Here is a 16,573-nt window from a genome sequence, read left to right on the forward strand (position 1 = left end):
ACATTAATCATTCCTACAGACTGCAGGTCTTGAACTGCCCCAGTGTGGTTCCCTACCACTGGGTGCAGTACTTCAGGAATCACTGGGCTCTCCATGGCTCCAGCCCAGGCTCTCCATGGGGACACAAGTCCTGCCAGCAAACCTGATCTAGTGTGGGCTCCTCTGTCCATGGGTCCATAGGTCTGGCCAGAACCTGCTCCACCATGGGGTTCCAATGGGGGTTACAGCCTCTTTTGGGCATCCACATGCTCCAGTGTGAAACCTGTCACAGGAGGCAGATGGATCTCTGATCCACCATGGATCTCCATGGGATACAGGGGCACAGCTGTTTCACCATGGTCTTCACCACAGGTTAAAGGGGAACCTCTTCTCCAGTGCCTGGAGCACCCTCCTTCTTCTTCACTGGCCTTGGCATCTGTAGAGCTTATTCTCTCTCATCATCTCACTCCTCTCTTAAGCTGCTGTTGATGTTGCATAGCTTTATCTCCCTTCTTAAATACATTATCCCAGAGATGCTGCCACTGTTTCTGATGGGCTTAGCCTTGGGCAGGGGCAGGTCTATCACAGAGCCACCCAGCACTTGCTCCATGAGATGCAGGAAGCTTCTCACTGAGGCCAACTCCTGCAGCAGCCCTACTACCAAACCCCATATAAACTCAATATAGAGGCCAAAAGCTAAGTGGCCTTGAACGTACTCTTTTGATCCAAAAGACAATCCAGAATTCTTCAGATAAATCTTTTTTCATACATTCAAATCATTTTAGCCCAGGCCTGGTCTGATCTTGCAGACAGAGAGATTATCTCTCTATCTGTGTATCAGGGATAGAGATGACACCTTCAAAATATCTGGACTATTCTCTTGTCATTTGTTCCATTGATAAATCAGAAGTCAGACTGTATTAATTGCCATAGGAGCTATAATTTCCGTTTTTAAGATTTGCTTAGGTATTTTATCTGTTGCAACTTGATGGTTGTTCTGTGGTTTGTGGCTACCCTTCCTAGTTCCAAATATTCTTCACTGAGTTGAATTGTGGATGTGGCTAAACATATTGCTTCCTCTTTCCTTGAGTAATCTCTTTCAACACTCCACTACAGTCTTGATACTGCTGCAGAGATCAATACACAGTATTCAGAGCCAAACAGGCATCTTCTTTATAGAGAAATATTTCAAGATTCCTCAGGAATTACTTACAGCTGCAGTTTTTTCACTCTCAGCCTTGAAGAAAAAAAGACTTTTGAAAAACATTTTTATGAAACTATCTTTTTTTAATAATGAGATATTAAGAATGTTTTTTAATGCCAGAAATATTTCTTTCATTTTTATACCTAAGATAAAAGAAAATTTTTCAAAGAAAATTTTGTATTTATCGAAGTTCCAAATTGTTCTTTCTGTCATCAAGATAGTTTTCTGTATCACTGTGTACTTGCATAGACAATGTAAGAATAATGTTTCTGTTAAACAAACCAGTTGACAAATTGCTTTGTAACCCACTAAAAGAGCTGCTAGAAATGCCACTCTCAAACCATCCAGCTTCCAAGAAAGGAGTGTTCCAATTTTTTCTCTTGCTGAAAAATGTTTTCTATCTACCACAAAGACTACTGATATCTTTAAAGCAATTTAGTAAAATTCTTATTACTTAGAGTAAAAACTAGTTAAATGGCACATTTAACTTTGGGTTTTGCATCATCTGATTTTACAAAGAGGGATTATTGAGTATTATCAACATTATATTAAATTAATTCTGCCTTTTATTTGAGCAGACAAACTGACCTTGCCATTGTACTTACTTGTTGGCCTAGAAGGGAGAAGATAATTTCATGAACCATTATTTTTAAAGGAAAGGAAATTATTTATACTTTAACTACTGTGCCCTCTCAACAGTAAGCAAGAGATTACATGTTCAGGTCATCACACATTTGTAAAGCATACAGTTACAACTCCATGTGTTCTACAACTGCAATAATACTTCGTTGCAGAAAGTTCTTCAGTTTAGAGCCAGCATAAACACCCAAAATATACAGTTGTCCTCCATGAAATGGATGGGCTATCACACGCACTGTAGCTATACTGGTGCTGCTGTACAATGCAAATCCTTGTCCTTGGAAACTATCTGAAATTATTTCAATCAAAACTGTTAGGGATGGGCACTTCCAGAATCTCAAGTGCAGATACAGCTAGAAAGTATGCTTTTGGGTGGGTGTTTCATTGCTACTAAGACATCACAAAGCCAGCAGTGGTTGTATGCAGCCAGTTTCTTGTCTCACTTCACACAAATAGAATCACAGATACAATATTAAAAGTTTTGCCAGAACAAAAAAAGGACTCCAACCAACAACAAACAGATGTTGCTATTCGGCTTGCCCATGCTAAAATTTGAATCACACCATCAACAGAAAACTACTAAAGATGCTTGTTCAGCATAGCTACGTTAAGCACAATAATTAATAGCAATTTCAGGACACCTAAATATAGTCCTGATGCTACTTTGAAGTTCTTTGACACACACTATTGAATTACCTCCCCATTTAATCTCAATTGCCAAAAGAAAATGCATTAACTGAGTTAAATAGTCAACTGAGACTCTATAGTCTTGTATTCAGGCAGAAATCACTTTTCCATAGCAGGTGTTTGGAATTGATCAAACCTTAAACCAGGCTTCCCAGATGAGGCCTTGTTTCTCAATAACATTTTGTAGTAAAGCTACTTTATCCAAGGTGGTCAAGGATTCAGATCCAGATGGGTATAATTTCAGCTCAGCCTGAAGCACGCTGCAGGAATCACAGACCATGTGCTGGAATGCTTGTATAAACACATACAGGAATATTTGTATACCTGTTCACAACATCAGCATGCAAAAGACAATTTAGGCAGCATCAGGTGAGATCACTTTGCAAGGGTTCAGGTTAACCAAATCTTTTACACCCGGCAATTACTAATCTACCTCACACATGTGCCAGTAAATATATATGTGCAGTTCCATAGGATTTCATCCCATCGCCAGATCAGTTTTGCATTTATTATGTGTGGATCTGCCTCGGCAGGTCACCTTTTCTGTCAGATTTGGATTCTACAGTTTTCTTGTTCTCCCAACACCAGCCTGAACTGCGATCACACTGATCGCACCAGCAAATAGAGGCTCACATAAATGATACTGCTAGGGAGAAAAAGCAGAAAACTCCTGGAAATTTGCAAACCTACTTGTTGCGGTATCACTAGTTCAAGATTATAATAAATATCACTGCCCAGGGATAGCAATGACACAAAGTACCTTAAAAGTTCTGGCACTTGACCCACTTCTTACAAAGAAATAGGACATCAATTGAATTCCTAATATTACATTTTAGCTCACTTAGCAGCAGGACTCTTGTGGCCCTCTCTTGTGGTTTGACACTGTCTGAGCATCAGACACCCATGAAAGCCACTTGCTCACCCTCCCTGGCCACAGCAGGGCAGAGGAGAGAGAAAAATTCATAAACGAAGGGTTCATGAATTGAGATAAGGACCAGGATAAAACACTTCAAGGGCAAACAGACTCAGCTTAGAGGTACTAAGTGTGTTTATTGCTAACAAAATCAGACGATAATGAGATGTAAAATAAGTCCTTAAAGAACACCTTTTTCCCCCAAGCCCTCCCTCCTTCCCACTGACAGCACAGGGAGACGGCATGGGGATTTTGGTCAGTTCATCACCGAGGTTTTCTTCTGCTGCTCAGGGAGAGGAGTCCTTCCCCTGTGAGGGCGTGGGGTCCCTCCCACAGGACACAGTTCTCTGTGAACTTTCCCAACATGGTTCTCATGAGCAGCAGTCCTCCCAAACTACTGCAACCCGAGTCCCTCCCATGGGCAGACAGACAGTCCTCCCAAAATGCTGTGGCATGGGTCACTCTTCCACAGAGTACAGTCCTCCAAGGACAGGCTGCTCCAGCCAGGAAGGAGAGGCCCCTCTCTCCTCCAGGCATCCACCCACTCCAGCATGGGCAGCTGATGGATCCCTGCATGCCCTGTGGATCCCCATGGGCTGCACAGGCACAGCTGCTTCACCATGGTCTGCACCACGTCCTGCAGAGGAATCTCAGCTCTGGCACAAGGAGCACCTCCTCCCCTCCTTCTGCACTGACCTCGGAGTCTCCATGTTGGTACCCTCACATGTTCTCATCTTCTCCTCTTCTCTGGCTAGGAAAAACTATGCCCACTCTGTTTTGTTTTTATTCTTAAATATGTTATCACAGATGGATTACCAACATCTCTAACTGGTCCAGGCTTGGCCAACAGCATGTCCATCCTCAGAGCCATCAAGGATTTGTTCTGCCAGACATGGTGGAAGCTTCTCACAGAAGCTACCTCTGTGCCTCCCTTGCCACCAAAAAACTAGGCTGTGCAGAACCATCACACCCTTAAAAAGCTTCAACTCTATAAACATAATAAGCCAGCTTGTTGCTGCTTCCAACAACCCTCTTGGTAAGGTAATCACACCTCTCAGGCATGCAGTTTCCATGATAGTGGCAGGGTCTCCATGTGCTGCAGTGTCATGCTCTCAGCAGCAGCATGGCAGCAGCAGCAGTTCCCTTCTCTCCAGAAAGCTCTGGGGGTTTTTTCAGAGACACGTGCCAGTAGTTCTTTCAGTTGCTGAAAACTTATCATCTTTTTAAGACATGTGAATCAACAACTCAGATGGATTGAATGCTACCTAACCCCCTTTTTTTAATGATGAACGGTCCAGTACACCCCACCACAAACTGCAGGAAATCTAGGTCTTTTAAAATGCAAATTTAATTTTTTTGCTGGTTTATTTGGGAACAATCAGTGATTTTTCCTTTAACCACCCTTAAAAAAAATTCACTAACATCTGAAAAGATTTGTCTATATTTTTATGAATGAAGTGTTATGGATGTTCTCCAATACAGAAACTACTATGAAGGCTACTCAATGCTTATTGATAATGTAATTTTAAAAAGTTATTTCCTTGCAGGTCCCTTTCTGTATGGGTACAATTTTAACATAGTATGACAGCTATTGAGAGCTGATGGTATGGCTTTTCTGTGCCTGAATAGAGGCTTATCAGAAACTTGATTGTAGCCAAGTGATTCCAGACTAGTTTTCAGCCAGCTCCTAAATGTTACATTTACCTAGTTCTTGCTTTAAATCACACCAGTTTGCCCCTCTACAGTCTGAGAACAGCCAGAAGACCTCAGCCTCTACACTAGTGTACCTGAAACACCAGGTGTCTCATCCTCTGTCTGATGAAACATATTTAATACATGTTAAATTTTCTTAAGCCTGGACATGTAGGGAGAGATATATATTGCTGCATCTTCACTGTTTTTTCTTTCACACATTAAAAAGACAAAGCTGGCTTGCTGATTACATTCCTCTCCAAAAATTTTGTTTAACAGAATAACACAATCACAGAAGAGGGTTGGAAGGGACTTCTGGAGGTCATCTAGGCCAACCCCCCCAGCTACAGCACGTGTCAAGCAACATATCCAGGTGAGTTTTGAATGTCTCCACAGTGGGAGTCTCCATCACCACCTTGAATACTTAACAGAAAGTACTGTATTTTCTCCACAAATGTATTCTTTGCTTGCTTGATTGGCCACTTCTGGATGGATTATAATCAAATCTTTTCCACACCATTTCGCAGGTGCTTTAATCTGATGCCTACATTTACAGTAATAGGAAAGAATGCTGCAATCCAAGATGTACAGAATATGTCACCCTTAACCTTAAGAACAGAGATAGTACATCTTTGAAATGCTGAGCCATAGTTCCCTCCTTTTTTCTAACAGCTAGGACTTCCAGACATAACCTCCATTCTCCTGCACTCATGAGGTTGCTTGGTTAATGCCCAGAGAATGTCTGAACTGCCAGAGGCCCTTCTCAAATACTTCAGCCTCCAAGGACAGGATGACAGTCAATACAGTAACTTTAGAAAAAGGTTCTGACTCATTCTGGCTTTCCTGACAAATGAAAATTCTAATGAAATATTTTTATTTCCTCGGTGTTTCCTCTAATCTGGAGCAGGACAATAATATCACTGATGGGCTGTATTTGGTCCAGCTGAGATGAAGTTAATTTTCCTCACAGCAGCCCTCACAGTGCTGTGCTTTGCACTGGTAGCTACAGAGGTGTTGATAACACACCAATGTTTGGCTTCTGCTGTACAGCACTGGCACAGCACCAGCACTGTCTTCCCAACATTCTGCTCCCCCCTCAGTTGGCTGGGCATGAGCAAGATTCTGGGAGGGGACACAAATAGGCCAGCTGACCTGAACAGACCAAAGGGGTATTTAATACCATAGGATATAAAATATCATAAAGCATAAAAAATGTAAAAGCTAGCAAAAGGAGGAAGAAGGAGGAGACATTATTTATGTTTGCCTTACAGAGCAATGGCTACTTGTGCTGAAGTCCTGGGCTTGTGGGCATGGAATCTTTTGCTTTTACTTGGGTAAAATGCTCTCAATCCACAAATTGTCTTCCATCTTATTCTCTGTCCCCCGTCCAGCTGAGGAGGGGGAGTGATAAAGTAGTTGGTGGCTACCTGGCATCCAGCCAAAGTCAAGCCACCAGAGCTCTTTTTGGCTTCTGATATGAGGCAAGACAATGGCAGTTTTATATCATGCATGCTATCATTGTTGTTATGTAGCAAGCTCCTCTTCAGAACACTAAGTTTGTGAGCAGCTTATCTCTTTATTTTGCGAAGCTTAGGAACGCATTTACACAAACAATGACTCTGTCCTTTGCCCTTACATTGATGGCTTTGCCATGCTGGAGGAGCTATTTTGTGGGGATGATGAGAGAATACACCTCCCTTTCTCTGACTATATTGATGTAGATGGTTTTATTATGCAAGCTCCTGCAGTCCTTGTTCATCCCTACAGTGAGCTGTTTAATACTAATAATTAATACTGCTAGCATATTATGGGATTTGTGTAATCTGGCGTCGTTCTGATGTAATGGGAAACAGAAGATGCAACAGTTAAATGTGCTGAAGCATTGCTTCCCAGGAAATGCCCAGTGACATCACTTGTTGCTGGTAAGTAGAGAATGAAATCTGTCTTTTTCCTTAGCTTGCATGCAACCTTTTGCTTTTACTTCAGTAAACTACCTTATTTGAACCTACTGGTTGTTTTCCATCCTACCTTTTCTCCTTTTTTCAGGGGAGAGAAAAACTGAAAAGGAGGACTGATAAAGTGGCATCCAGCAAAGGTCAACTCACTATATGGGCCAATGCAAATTGTCCACCAGTCTTTTTTTTGATAAAAATATTTTCAGTTTGTTTTAGTAAGACGTATTTTTGTTCACTTGTACATAAGGATAAATGGGATATTCCAAAGGGCACCAGGAAAGAGCTTCCCTTGAACTCAGAATCACAGGGGATTTATCATTCTTTTAAAGACAATCTTGTGAGAATTGTCTGTCCAACCAAAAACCTACGTGTTTTGCAACAAAACTGGTAACCTGGGAATGCACTGCAGACACTGCAAATTCCCAAGGTGTGAGCACAAAAGGCCAGGTCTCAGTTCAGTTTCCTTCAGTTAGTATGCAACTGCCTCAAGACAGCTATTTCGGAACATGCCCTTGTCGCCAGGACTCGTCACAGAATCTTCACTCTATTGCAGACTAACCAGGAGTGCAAGCTCCTGTTGCACGGCATACCGATGATCTTTTAAGTATTTTGCGTCAATCGCCAGTCACAAATACAGCACACAACAGCCAGAGAGCCATTGCCGGCCAGCGCCGCCTCCCTCTCTCCGCCCCCGCCTCACCGTCCCCTCACAGCCCCCGCCGCACCGCCCCCTAGCGGCCCCTCCGCACGGCGCTGCGCGAGACCGCCCGAACGGCCCCGTTGGGGTTCCGAGCCAAGGGGCGGGGCGTCTCTCTGCCACGCCCACCGAGGGAGAGCGAGCGTGGCGGCTCCTCGGCGCGAGGCTCCGCCCGCCTCCCTCCGCCAATGGGGGAAGGCGTCTCAGGGGGCGGGGCTGCCGCAGGCCGCGCGGGGGGCGGGGCCGGCGCGGAGTTGCCGCAGCGCCGCCGCTTGTAAACAGATCCCGCCCCACGTGACGCGCGCGCGGTGCTTGCGCGGGGGTGCCGCGCATTGTCTGCGTTGGTGACCGGCGGGACCCGCGCAGGGAGCGAAGGAGGCGATTCCCGTCCGCCCTTCCTCCCTCGTCGCTCCGGTGGGGAAGCAGCGCACCCTTCCCCTTGTACCCCGGCCGCTAAGATGGCTGGTGGTGGGCGGTAAGGCGGTGCGGAGCTGCGGAGCAGCTGACGGGACGGGAGCGCGGAGGGCGGGCGGCGTGTGCCCGTGTGCGGAGTCGCGCAGCGCCATGTCCGCCTTCGCCCTGGAGGAGACGTTGGAGGCCGACTGGGTGGCAGTCAGGCCGCACGCCTTCCAGGAGCGGGAGAAGCACAAGTTCGCCTTCATCGTGGCCTGGAACGAGATCGAGGGCAAGTTCGCCATCACCTGCCACAACCGCACGGCGCAGCGGCAGCGCAGCGGCTCCCGTGAGCTGCGCCGTGGCGGTCCCGAGGCCGGAGCCGTCCCCAAGTCCGGCGGCCCTGCGGTGCGCAGAGACCCGGGGCCGCCCCGGGGCTGCGCCCATGCCCGGGCCGAGGCGCTGCCCAAGAGCCCGCTGCGCCCCAAGGGCAGCCCGGCCCGGAGGCCGCAGCGCGGCCCGGAGGCGGCAGGTGCCGCCGAGGAGATCGAAGTGCTGGAGCTGGGGAAGGAGGACGTGGCCGCCGCGCTGTCGCTGCCGCCCTCGCCGCCTCGGGCGAGCGAGATGGGCGCTCCCGACGCGGAGCCGGCGGGGGAGGAGTGCAGCTGGGCCGGCCTGTTCTCCTTCCAAGACTTGCGGGCCGTGCACCAGCAGCTGTGCTCGGTGAACTCGGAGCTGGAGCCCTACCTGCCTGCCTTCCCCGAGGAGCCCTCGGGCATGTGGACGGTGCTTTTCGGAGCACCGGAACTATCCGAGCAGGAGATGGACGCCCTCTGCTACAAGCTGCAAGTTTACTTGGTTCACAGCTTGGATACCTGTGGTTGGAAGATCCTTTCGCAGGTGCTCTTCACCGAGACCGATGACCCCGAAGAGTATTACGAGAGTCTGAGTGAGCTGCGACAGAAGGGGTACGAAGAGGTGCTCCAGAGGGCCCGCAGGCGCATTCAGGAGGTGAGGCTACTGCGTGGTCCAGATGCTCCCACTTTAGTGTCGTATTTAGTTTAATCTGTGCCATCTTTTTTAGTCATTCTTGTTCTTGCTGTCCTGTTCCTTAGTGAGAAAAATGGGGCTTAGCCTTTCCAACGTCCCTAGGGTCAGGATTTAAGGAGGTGCAGATTTCCCTACTCATCGGAGTGTGGGTCAGTACTTTTTTTTGTGCAATCAAATGTAGATGTTTTTTAAATAAATATCCGATGGATTTGGCAAGGTCTTGCTCCCATATTTTTGTTCTTGTATTGCCTTGCACCAGGACGTGTTGGGGTCTGAATTTTTTTTCTTTTAAATGAGAGCAGCAACATGTGGTGTATATTTTGATAGTACAGTTTAGGCATTTAAGACCAGAAAATTCCGGGTTCATACAGTGGTGCTGAATCTGGTATTTTTGTAGCAAGATTATGTTTTCCAGTGGAGTAGGAATAAGTCCAACTTTTGTTCAGCTGAGAAGTTCCTAGAGTTGGAATTTAAAGAAAAAAGCAATTTGTCTCGTCTTAGTGAATATTTGTTATGTTGCTGTTGATATTGTCTGTCAATACTTGGGTGCTTCAGGACACTTCGTGTCTTTCTTAAGCCATATACTGTTCTAGATAGAGTAGTTGAGGACGCCCATCTAACTCACTTCTAGCATCAGTATGTGAGAATTTTTACTTTCTCGGTCTTCATGGACTGAGTTATATGAGGACCCAGATTTCACAGGTATAAAATGAGAATTTTACATTTGTTTTTGGACTTTGGTGGCCTTGGTCTAGAATATCTGGATCTATCAAGGCGTGACTATGAGTATGAGTCAGGTTACACTGTGCTTTATTTTTACAAACATCATCTTAATTCTGTTGTGGATGTAGGTCAAGTTTGACCGCTTCAGCTACCCACATATATCCTGCCAATATTCTTTTGCAAAATGTGTGGTCATGATTGTTTTTTCCTTGATGGAGTGTGAGGATATCTTCTTGCTCTCTGATGGCATACTTTTGAGTCCATAGAATTCATGCCAAGCTTTTCCTTTGTGACTGGAGTTACAGAGTATGAGAAAATTGTAGTATCTGTGATGTAATCATGGTAAGAACATCCAAGTATAGCATTGCCAGGTAGTTTATTTCCAAACTGTTGTGTTAGGGTGTATAATTTTGGTTTTCCTTTTTTTTTTTTTTTAATGCCTATTTAAAGGACTGAATTAAATCTTGCTATTTGGCATACAGTTGGTAATTTGTTTGATAAAATTCAGCATTAAAAATTCAGTTTGATAAAATTCAACGGTGGTTTTAGCCCACAGACTATGAAAACATACTGTCTTTCACTGTTTTTTTTAAATTACATGAATGCTTTGGAGTGTATGCTTAAAATTAGATTTGGTCTACAATTCAGCAGTCTTTACAATGAGTGGTGCAGGATAAGAGAAGTTCGTGTTAAACACAAGGAATTTGGGAGCTGGATACTTAACTCGAGGGATGTGGCATTTTTGAGGAAATACTAGTTAAGAATTACTGAGGAAGAACTATTTGTTTGTTAGAGAATCTCAATTTCTGTTTTGCCAGTACTACTGGCAAAAATAAATTGTTTCTCTAAACTACATAATTTTATTCTGTGTTAATGTTCTGAACTTGGTGCAGACAAAATGGCAGAGCCTGTGTATGTATTTGACTACTGTGCAACCCTCCTTTCCCATGATAACCAGTCTGGTAGTGTACCTAAAGTCAATACAGCTGTACTTCTGTCAGTTGTGTAAGTCGATCCTTCTTTAATTAAGGGTAGTTCATGTTTAAGAAAAGAAACCAATAGAATGACCTGCTCTTTCCTTCTTGGCTCTCAGGTTTCTCTTTTCCTTACCTGGTAGGGGTTTAGTTGGTCTACAGGAAATGTCTTTCTTTAAGCAGATACAGATGCTCTTTGTCATTTTAATTCTAAGCAAATGAAGCAGTGGATGATGGGCACTGCTTGGTATTTCTGAAGTAAAGATCTTTGTACTTTAAAGAAAACCTAGTGAATGCATGTTTTATCTCACATTTTATTTTTCCATCTGTGCTGGAATTCTGTCAACTGATAGCAGGAATGTTGGATCCAAGGAATTTTAAACAATTTTGTCTCTTGTAAGAATTTTTTGGGAAAAGAGGAAGTGATTGCGAAGCATTGGTAACCAGAATGGTATCTAGGAGGGAATGTGAAGGGTCTTCATTAATGTAAAATTGTGCAACTCCCAAGACCTTGACTTAGCAACTAAAAATGTGCCTCTGTAGTTTATAGTTATTTAATATAGCTCTTATATTTTCTAGGACAAATTCCTCTGTGCAGTTAGACTGTTACTTGAGAAAAGCTTGCAGTTTCTCTTGATATGTATTCTTAAGTGAGCAACCAAACCTCATGTTCATTGTTTTAGCATCCCCGGCTTGGACAGTCATTGCTTTCCATAAACTACACACAAGCGAGTTTATTTTCACAGCAGTTAGTAATCATTGCTTTTTGTAATAGCAATTTTTATCTCAGTCCAAATTTTAGGCCTTTAATAAACCATAATAATGTTGCAAGTAGAAACAGATCCAAGATGAGTAAGTACAATAGTTTTAGAGGAACTGTGTGACCTGGGATTTATTTCTTCTGCCTGATTTGCAGTTTTGAAATAACACTTCTTTTATTTTTTTTCAAATAAATTCCTCAACTATTTCAAAGTTAATAGTTTTATTTAGAGTAAAAACTTGTTCATTAGGTTTATACCCATTGAAAAAAACCTTCAGGTACTTAGTTAAAAGATAAAAAGATATTATTTCAACATAGAGTATACCATTGAATCCTTTTCTGGGATTCCAGCTTCCTGGACAGTATTTCCAAAATACTATACTTTGTGTCAGGAAGGCAGAAAAAGTTTGTATTCTTGGTTCTGCCTGTTTATGTTCTTCCTACATAGAGAAGAGTTTTTCTAGGCTAAATTTCTGTGAGTTTAGTAATAGCAGTAATGGTGCTTTATCTCTTTGTCCATTCCGTGTTTTCAAAAGGCTGAAGGTAGTCATGTTTTCCTGAATAAAAATGATGTTAGTGTACACTGTGAGCAAGAGGATGGGTGGCTTAGTCATGCCCCAAACACGTTTTATTGTGTGCTCTTGCATAACAAGTTGACAATTTGGAAAGTCTATATTACATGTCTACTTCAGCATCTTTGAAATATCAGTTCCTGGGAATGTTCCTGTTCCATACAGCTCTTAGTAGCCTGAAGTTTGGTCTACAGCCCTGGTTGGGGGAAATTTGGTGGATGATAGTCTATAGGATCTTGAGTGCCAGGTATAAAACTAGTCAAAAGCTTGCTTTGTTTTTCTTTTTGCTTTATAAAATCTGTGAATTCCAGTGTTTGCAGGTAGACAAAGACTGTTTTGTATTCCTGCTCTGTCTTCTTTTAAATTTTTTTTAATGTGAAAGTTCAAACACTTGTAAGTGCCTGATTAAATTCTGAAGTAAATCTGAAAGCATCTTCTTTTCAGTGGCTGACTTCAGACTGCTGTGAAAGTGAGGACCTACTGTTATTTATAATCTCCATCTCCTGTATAGTGATGTATTTGCTAAGCATGAGAACAATCCTGCTTAGTTTAATTTTCTTTTGATTCAAAGAGGTAGAAAGGCTAAGGAAAAATGAATCCATTTTGTTACAGTAACGACTTGTATGAGAAGAAAATGTGGCATTTTTTGATGGAAAGCTAAATGGTCACTTTATTTCCTTCATAATCAGATAAATTTTTAAATTACTTTTACATGTTTAGTAGGCAGGTGTTTTTTGTTTTGAATGTATGAAATATGCTTGTGAAATTAGAGGAAGTGGCAAGGAATTGGTTCAGTTATATATAATGGAATTTCACATTTGTTACTTCTCAACATGTATTTCTTCCGTATTGTCGCTCATTTCTGTTTATATCAAAAAAGGTATATAATATCCAATAACATTTTGTTTTCTTGAAGCTGTTATAATATTTCAGTAATCAGTAATATTCAGGGTTGTCTCAGTAACTAGAAAAATTTTATTTCGTTGGTTTTGGCTGTATGCATTCAGTTCTAAAATAAATGTTTATATGGTAGGTAGTGGGGCACTGTAACAAAAGTGGAAGTTTTCCAAAAGTGAGGTGACTGGTTGCTGTTCAGTGATCTGCATCTAGGCACAATAAGAGAGTTAAAAGAGAGTTTAAAGAGAGTTTCAACATCAGAATCAAAGGTAATACAAAAGTAAATATAAAACATGACAAAAATTGATTCAGTGTTCCAGTAACATGGAAAAAATGTTAGCAACAGCAGTGTTTCCATCAAAACCAATCTACCATCTTTCTATGCAAGAAGAAAGAATAACTGAATATTGTATATGAACTGCAATAGTTAGGTTTAGAGGATACATAAGATGTTTCAGGAGGTAACAGAGCACTGGTTTGAATTTGACATTGGGAGCACAGAGGATTAAAATAAGATACTGTGGAATTTTTTTCCTATTGACATGTGGAGAGCAGAGTTAAGACTAATGCTGGGTATTTGGGAAGTCCAAGCTTGTTTTGTTGGAATGCCTTTTTTGTGTGTGTTTATTATTTGTAGAGTTAACACTTTTTTCTAGTAACACTGTTTGGATTATAAATCCATTGTAAAAAAACTGTTTAAGTGCTGAACTAGTACTGTAAGTTAGTACTGACCAGAATATGTCAGCAGCTGTAGGGTATGCTCTGTAGAACTGCCAGGTAGCCTCCAAGCTCTTTGGAGACACCTACATGATATTAATACTTTGGCTGGTATTGGGCAACTGCTAAAGCAAGTTAACAGTGAGTACTGCAGCTGTACCTGAAAGTGAGAGTGCTTAAAACAATGTACATTTCTTCAAAATATGGGAAACTTATATGTACACAAAAAAAAAGGGCATTGACTTCAAAAATTAGATCATTCTTGACAGAATTTAAATCTTAGATGAAAAGTAGAGGTGCACCTTGTTCAATATAGCAGTATTAGTAACCCTGGTCTTAAGTTTTAGAAACTGAAGACAGCAGCTTGCAAGTCTAGTAATTAATTTCCTTATCCAAATACCTGGAAGAGGGGGAAAAAAATGCAGTATATGGTCTTTTTAACTGCCTAAAGTGGGATTGGGGAACCATTTATGTCTCTTACTTGGGGAAGTACTCTGATGCTAAGATAATTTCATTTAATATTCCCATGGTTTCCCTAGATATAAATTTTCCTTTGTTTTTTGTTTAAAATTATTAGTACCTATTTGCAGCATTTTCATATGACAGAATATTTTGAAGAGGTGCGAACAACCTATGTTATATATGTTCTGTACTCCATTGTGTGACTCAGGATTCACAGCTTCCGTAATTTCTTAGCCTTTAGAGATGATATTGGCTTGTACTTTCTTTGTGCTTACCTTTGTCTTCTGTATTTTTTCTCATTTTTTCCTACCATTATTTTCTTTATCTTCAATTGAATGTCTTCCCTTCAAGTGAATGCTTTTTAAAACTGCTTTCTTAAGCCAGTAACGTTTTTTTTCCTCTCCTTTTCTGGCTGACATAGTGTTATTATCCAGGCAGGTGTTGAATTTGAAAGCAGATTCACTGTCATAGTTTAATCTTTTTATGTTTCTGTAGCACGACAAGACACTGTTTACAAATAGTCAGGGACGACTGTGTGCTTTACATATGTAAATATTGCTACCACAAACCTAATGAAGGTTTTGAGAAGCAGAGATTTTTGGAAATTACTGCATTTTTGGGTTTTGAGGCTGTGCTTTTGAATTTATTTTTTAATATTATTAGAAACATAGCATTGCAGTGCACCAGGATATTGCTGGTACTGGAGAGGTCTTCTACAGAAGTTAGGGCTCAGGCCAGCTAAAGATATATCTGCCAAACTATTTTTGCAAGAGATGGAAGCCTAGTAGGTTTTGGTAGAGAGAGAAGGAAGCTAGGACAGGAGGAGATGGAAAATTATATTCTAAGGATACAGAACATCAGTGAGTTAGTCAATACCTATATGTATATGTTTTGGTGAGAACACAGCTTCCATGGCAAGCCAGGTTTTGGACATAATCATCTGCAGCCATTCACTGTAGATGTAACTAGAACATGCGTGATATATCATCATGACTCCGCTCACCAGTTACAAAACCTTTGGCAGATACTGCTTTCAGTTCAAAACCTTTCAGTGGTAAGACCCTATCTCTGGGTTTCTTTTCTACCTATTCTTTTCTGAGTGAGGGATTTTTGTAGGAATATCAGATGTATGTCTGTGAGTTTTTTTTAATTAGTAATGACAAACATTACCCATTCAGACAAATCTGAAAACTTGCTGGACTTTTTTTGTTAAGGATTTGCTTCTGGAAAGGTCTTAGAAAGCACTTCCAGTCATTCAGCAAACATTTAAAAATTTTTTAAAGGAACTTGAGTACTTCTGATTTCTTAAATACATAAAACAACCCAAACTTTTAATTATCTACTGTTAGAATACTTTCCAAAATGTGTTTGTGGCAAGTGGTTCTGACCTTCTTTTGGAACAATGCTGTGAAAGACTTGGATGGGTTTGGGTTTTTTTCTCTGAAAAATATTATTTAAATAATCAATTAGCATTTGTTTGTGGTGACTTGCAGACAATTTATGTGGTCATCTAAAATTAATAGTAGCACAGCTTTTCGCATAATAGTATTGCATCATGACTTTTTTGAGCTGCTTTAGGGAAAGCGTATTATAAAAGATTTTCAATAACTTAAAGTCATAGATTATTATGTTAGAAGGAACCTTAGTGTGTTTTTTAGTTGCACCCTATTCTTATAATAGAACTAGTTTTGATTAAGGCTTTCTTTTTTTTTAAAGGAAACCTGAACTTCAAAAAAACATTGTGTTTTATATCTGTTGAAAGGAAGTATAAAACAAATGAAGAAGAAAAAGAAGAAATGAAAAAGATATGAATGTATTAATTTAGTTGTGAAACTTTTGAGGGAGAAAATCTGTAGATTAATTCTGAAAGTTTCTAAGTTTGTAATTTTTCTACAGTGTAAATAGCCCTGTCACTTCAGATCCCAAATTTTTTAGCCTTCAGTAATGTGTTACTTGTTCATGATCATCAGATGTCAAAATTTTAAATTGTATCATTTTGTCACTTCAGAGTAGTATAATTCAGAAAAAAATTCATATGTGGGAGGAGGTTAAAAAAATCCCAAACTACTTGCAGTATTGGAGGTCTTCTGGAAGAGTTGAATGAGTAGATAAATGGTATGTATAATTTCAAATGTGTTTTATCATGCTGCTTTATCACACATGGATTTTATTTCCCATAAACATTTAAACTGAATATCCTTTCTCATTCATTTCTCCCTAAAAACGGGAATAAAACCAACTCAAACAATTAGCAGCACA

The 16,573-nt window shown here is 41.3% G+C and overlaps 1 protein-coding gene across 1 annotated transcript in view; it reads left to right on the top strand.

Moving 5' to 3' along the window:
* Positions 1-8,179: 8,179 nt before the first annotated feature.
* Positions 8,180-16,573, top strand: part of JMY (junction mediating and regulatory protein, p53 cofactor) — a 63,668-nt gene continuing 55,274 nt past the window's right edge. The window contains exon 1 of the mRNA XM_030236643.2: positions 8,180-9,170. Within this exon, the coding sequence (XP_030092503.2) occupies positions 8,331-9,170 (840 nt within the window). The 5' untranslated portion in view covers positions 8,180-8,330. The remainder of the gene's footprint in view (positions 9,171-16,573) is intronic.

Source organism: Serinus canaria, chromosome Z, assembly GCF_022539315.1.
Source record: "Serinus canaria isolate serCan28SL12 chromosome Z, serCan2020, whole genome shotgun sequence".
Lineage (NCBI taxonomy): Eukaryota > Metazoa > Chordata > Aves > Passeriformes > Fringillidae > Serinus > Serinus canaria.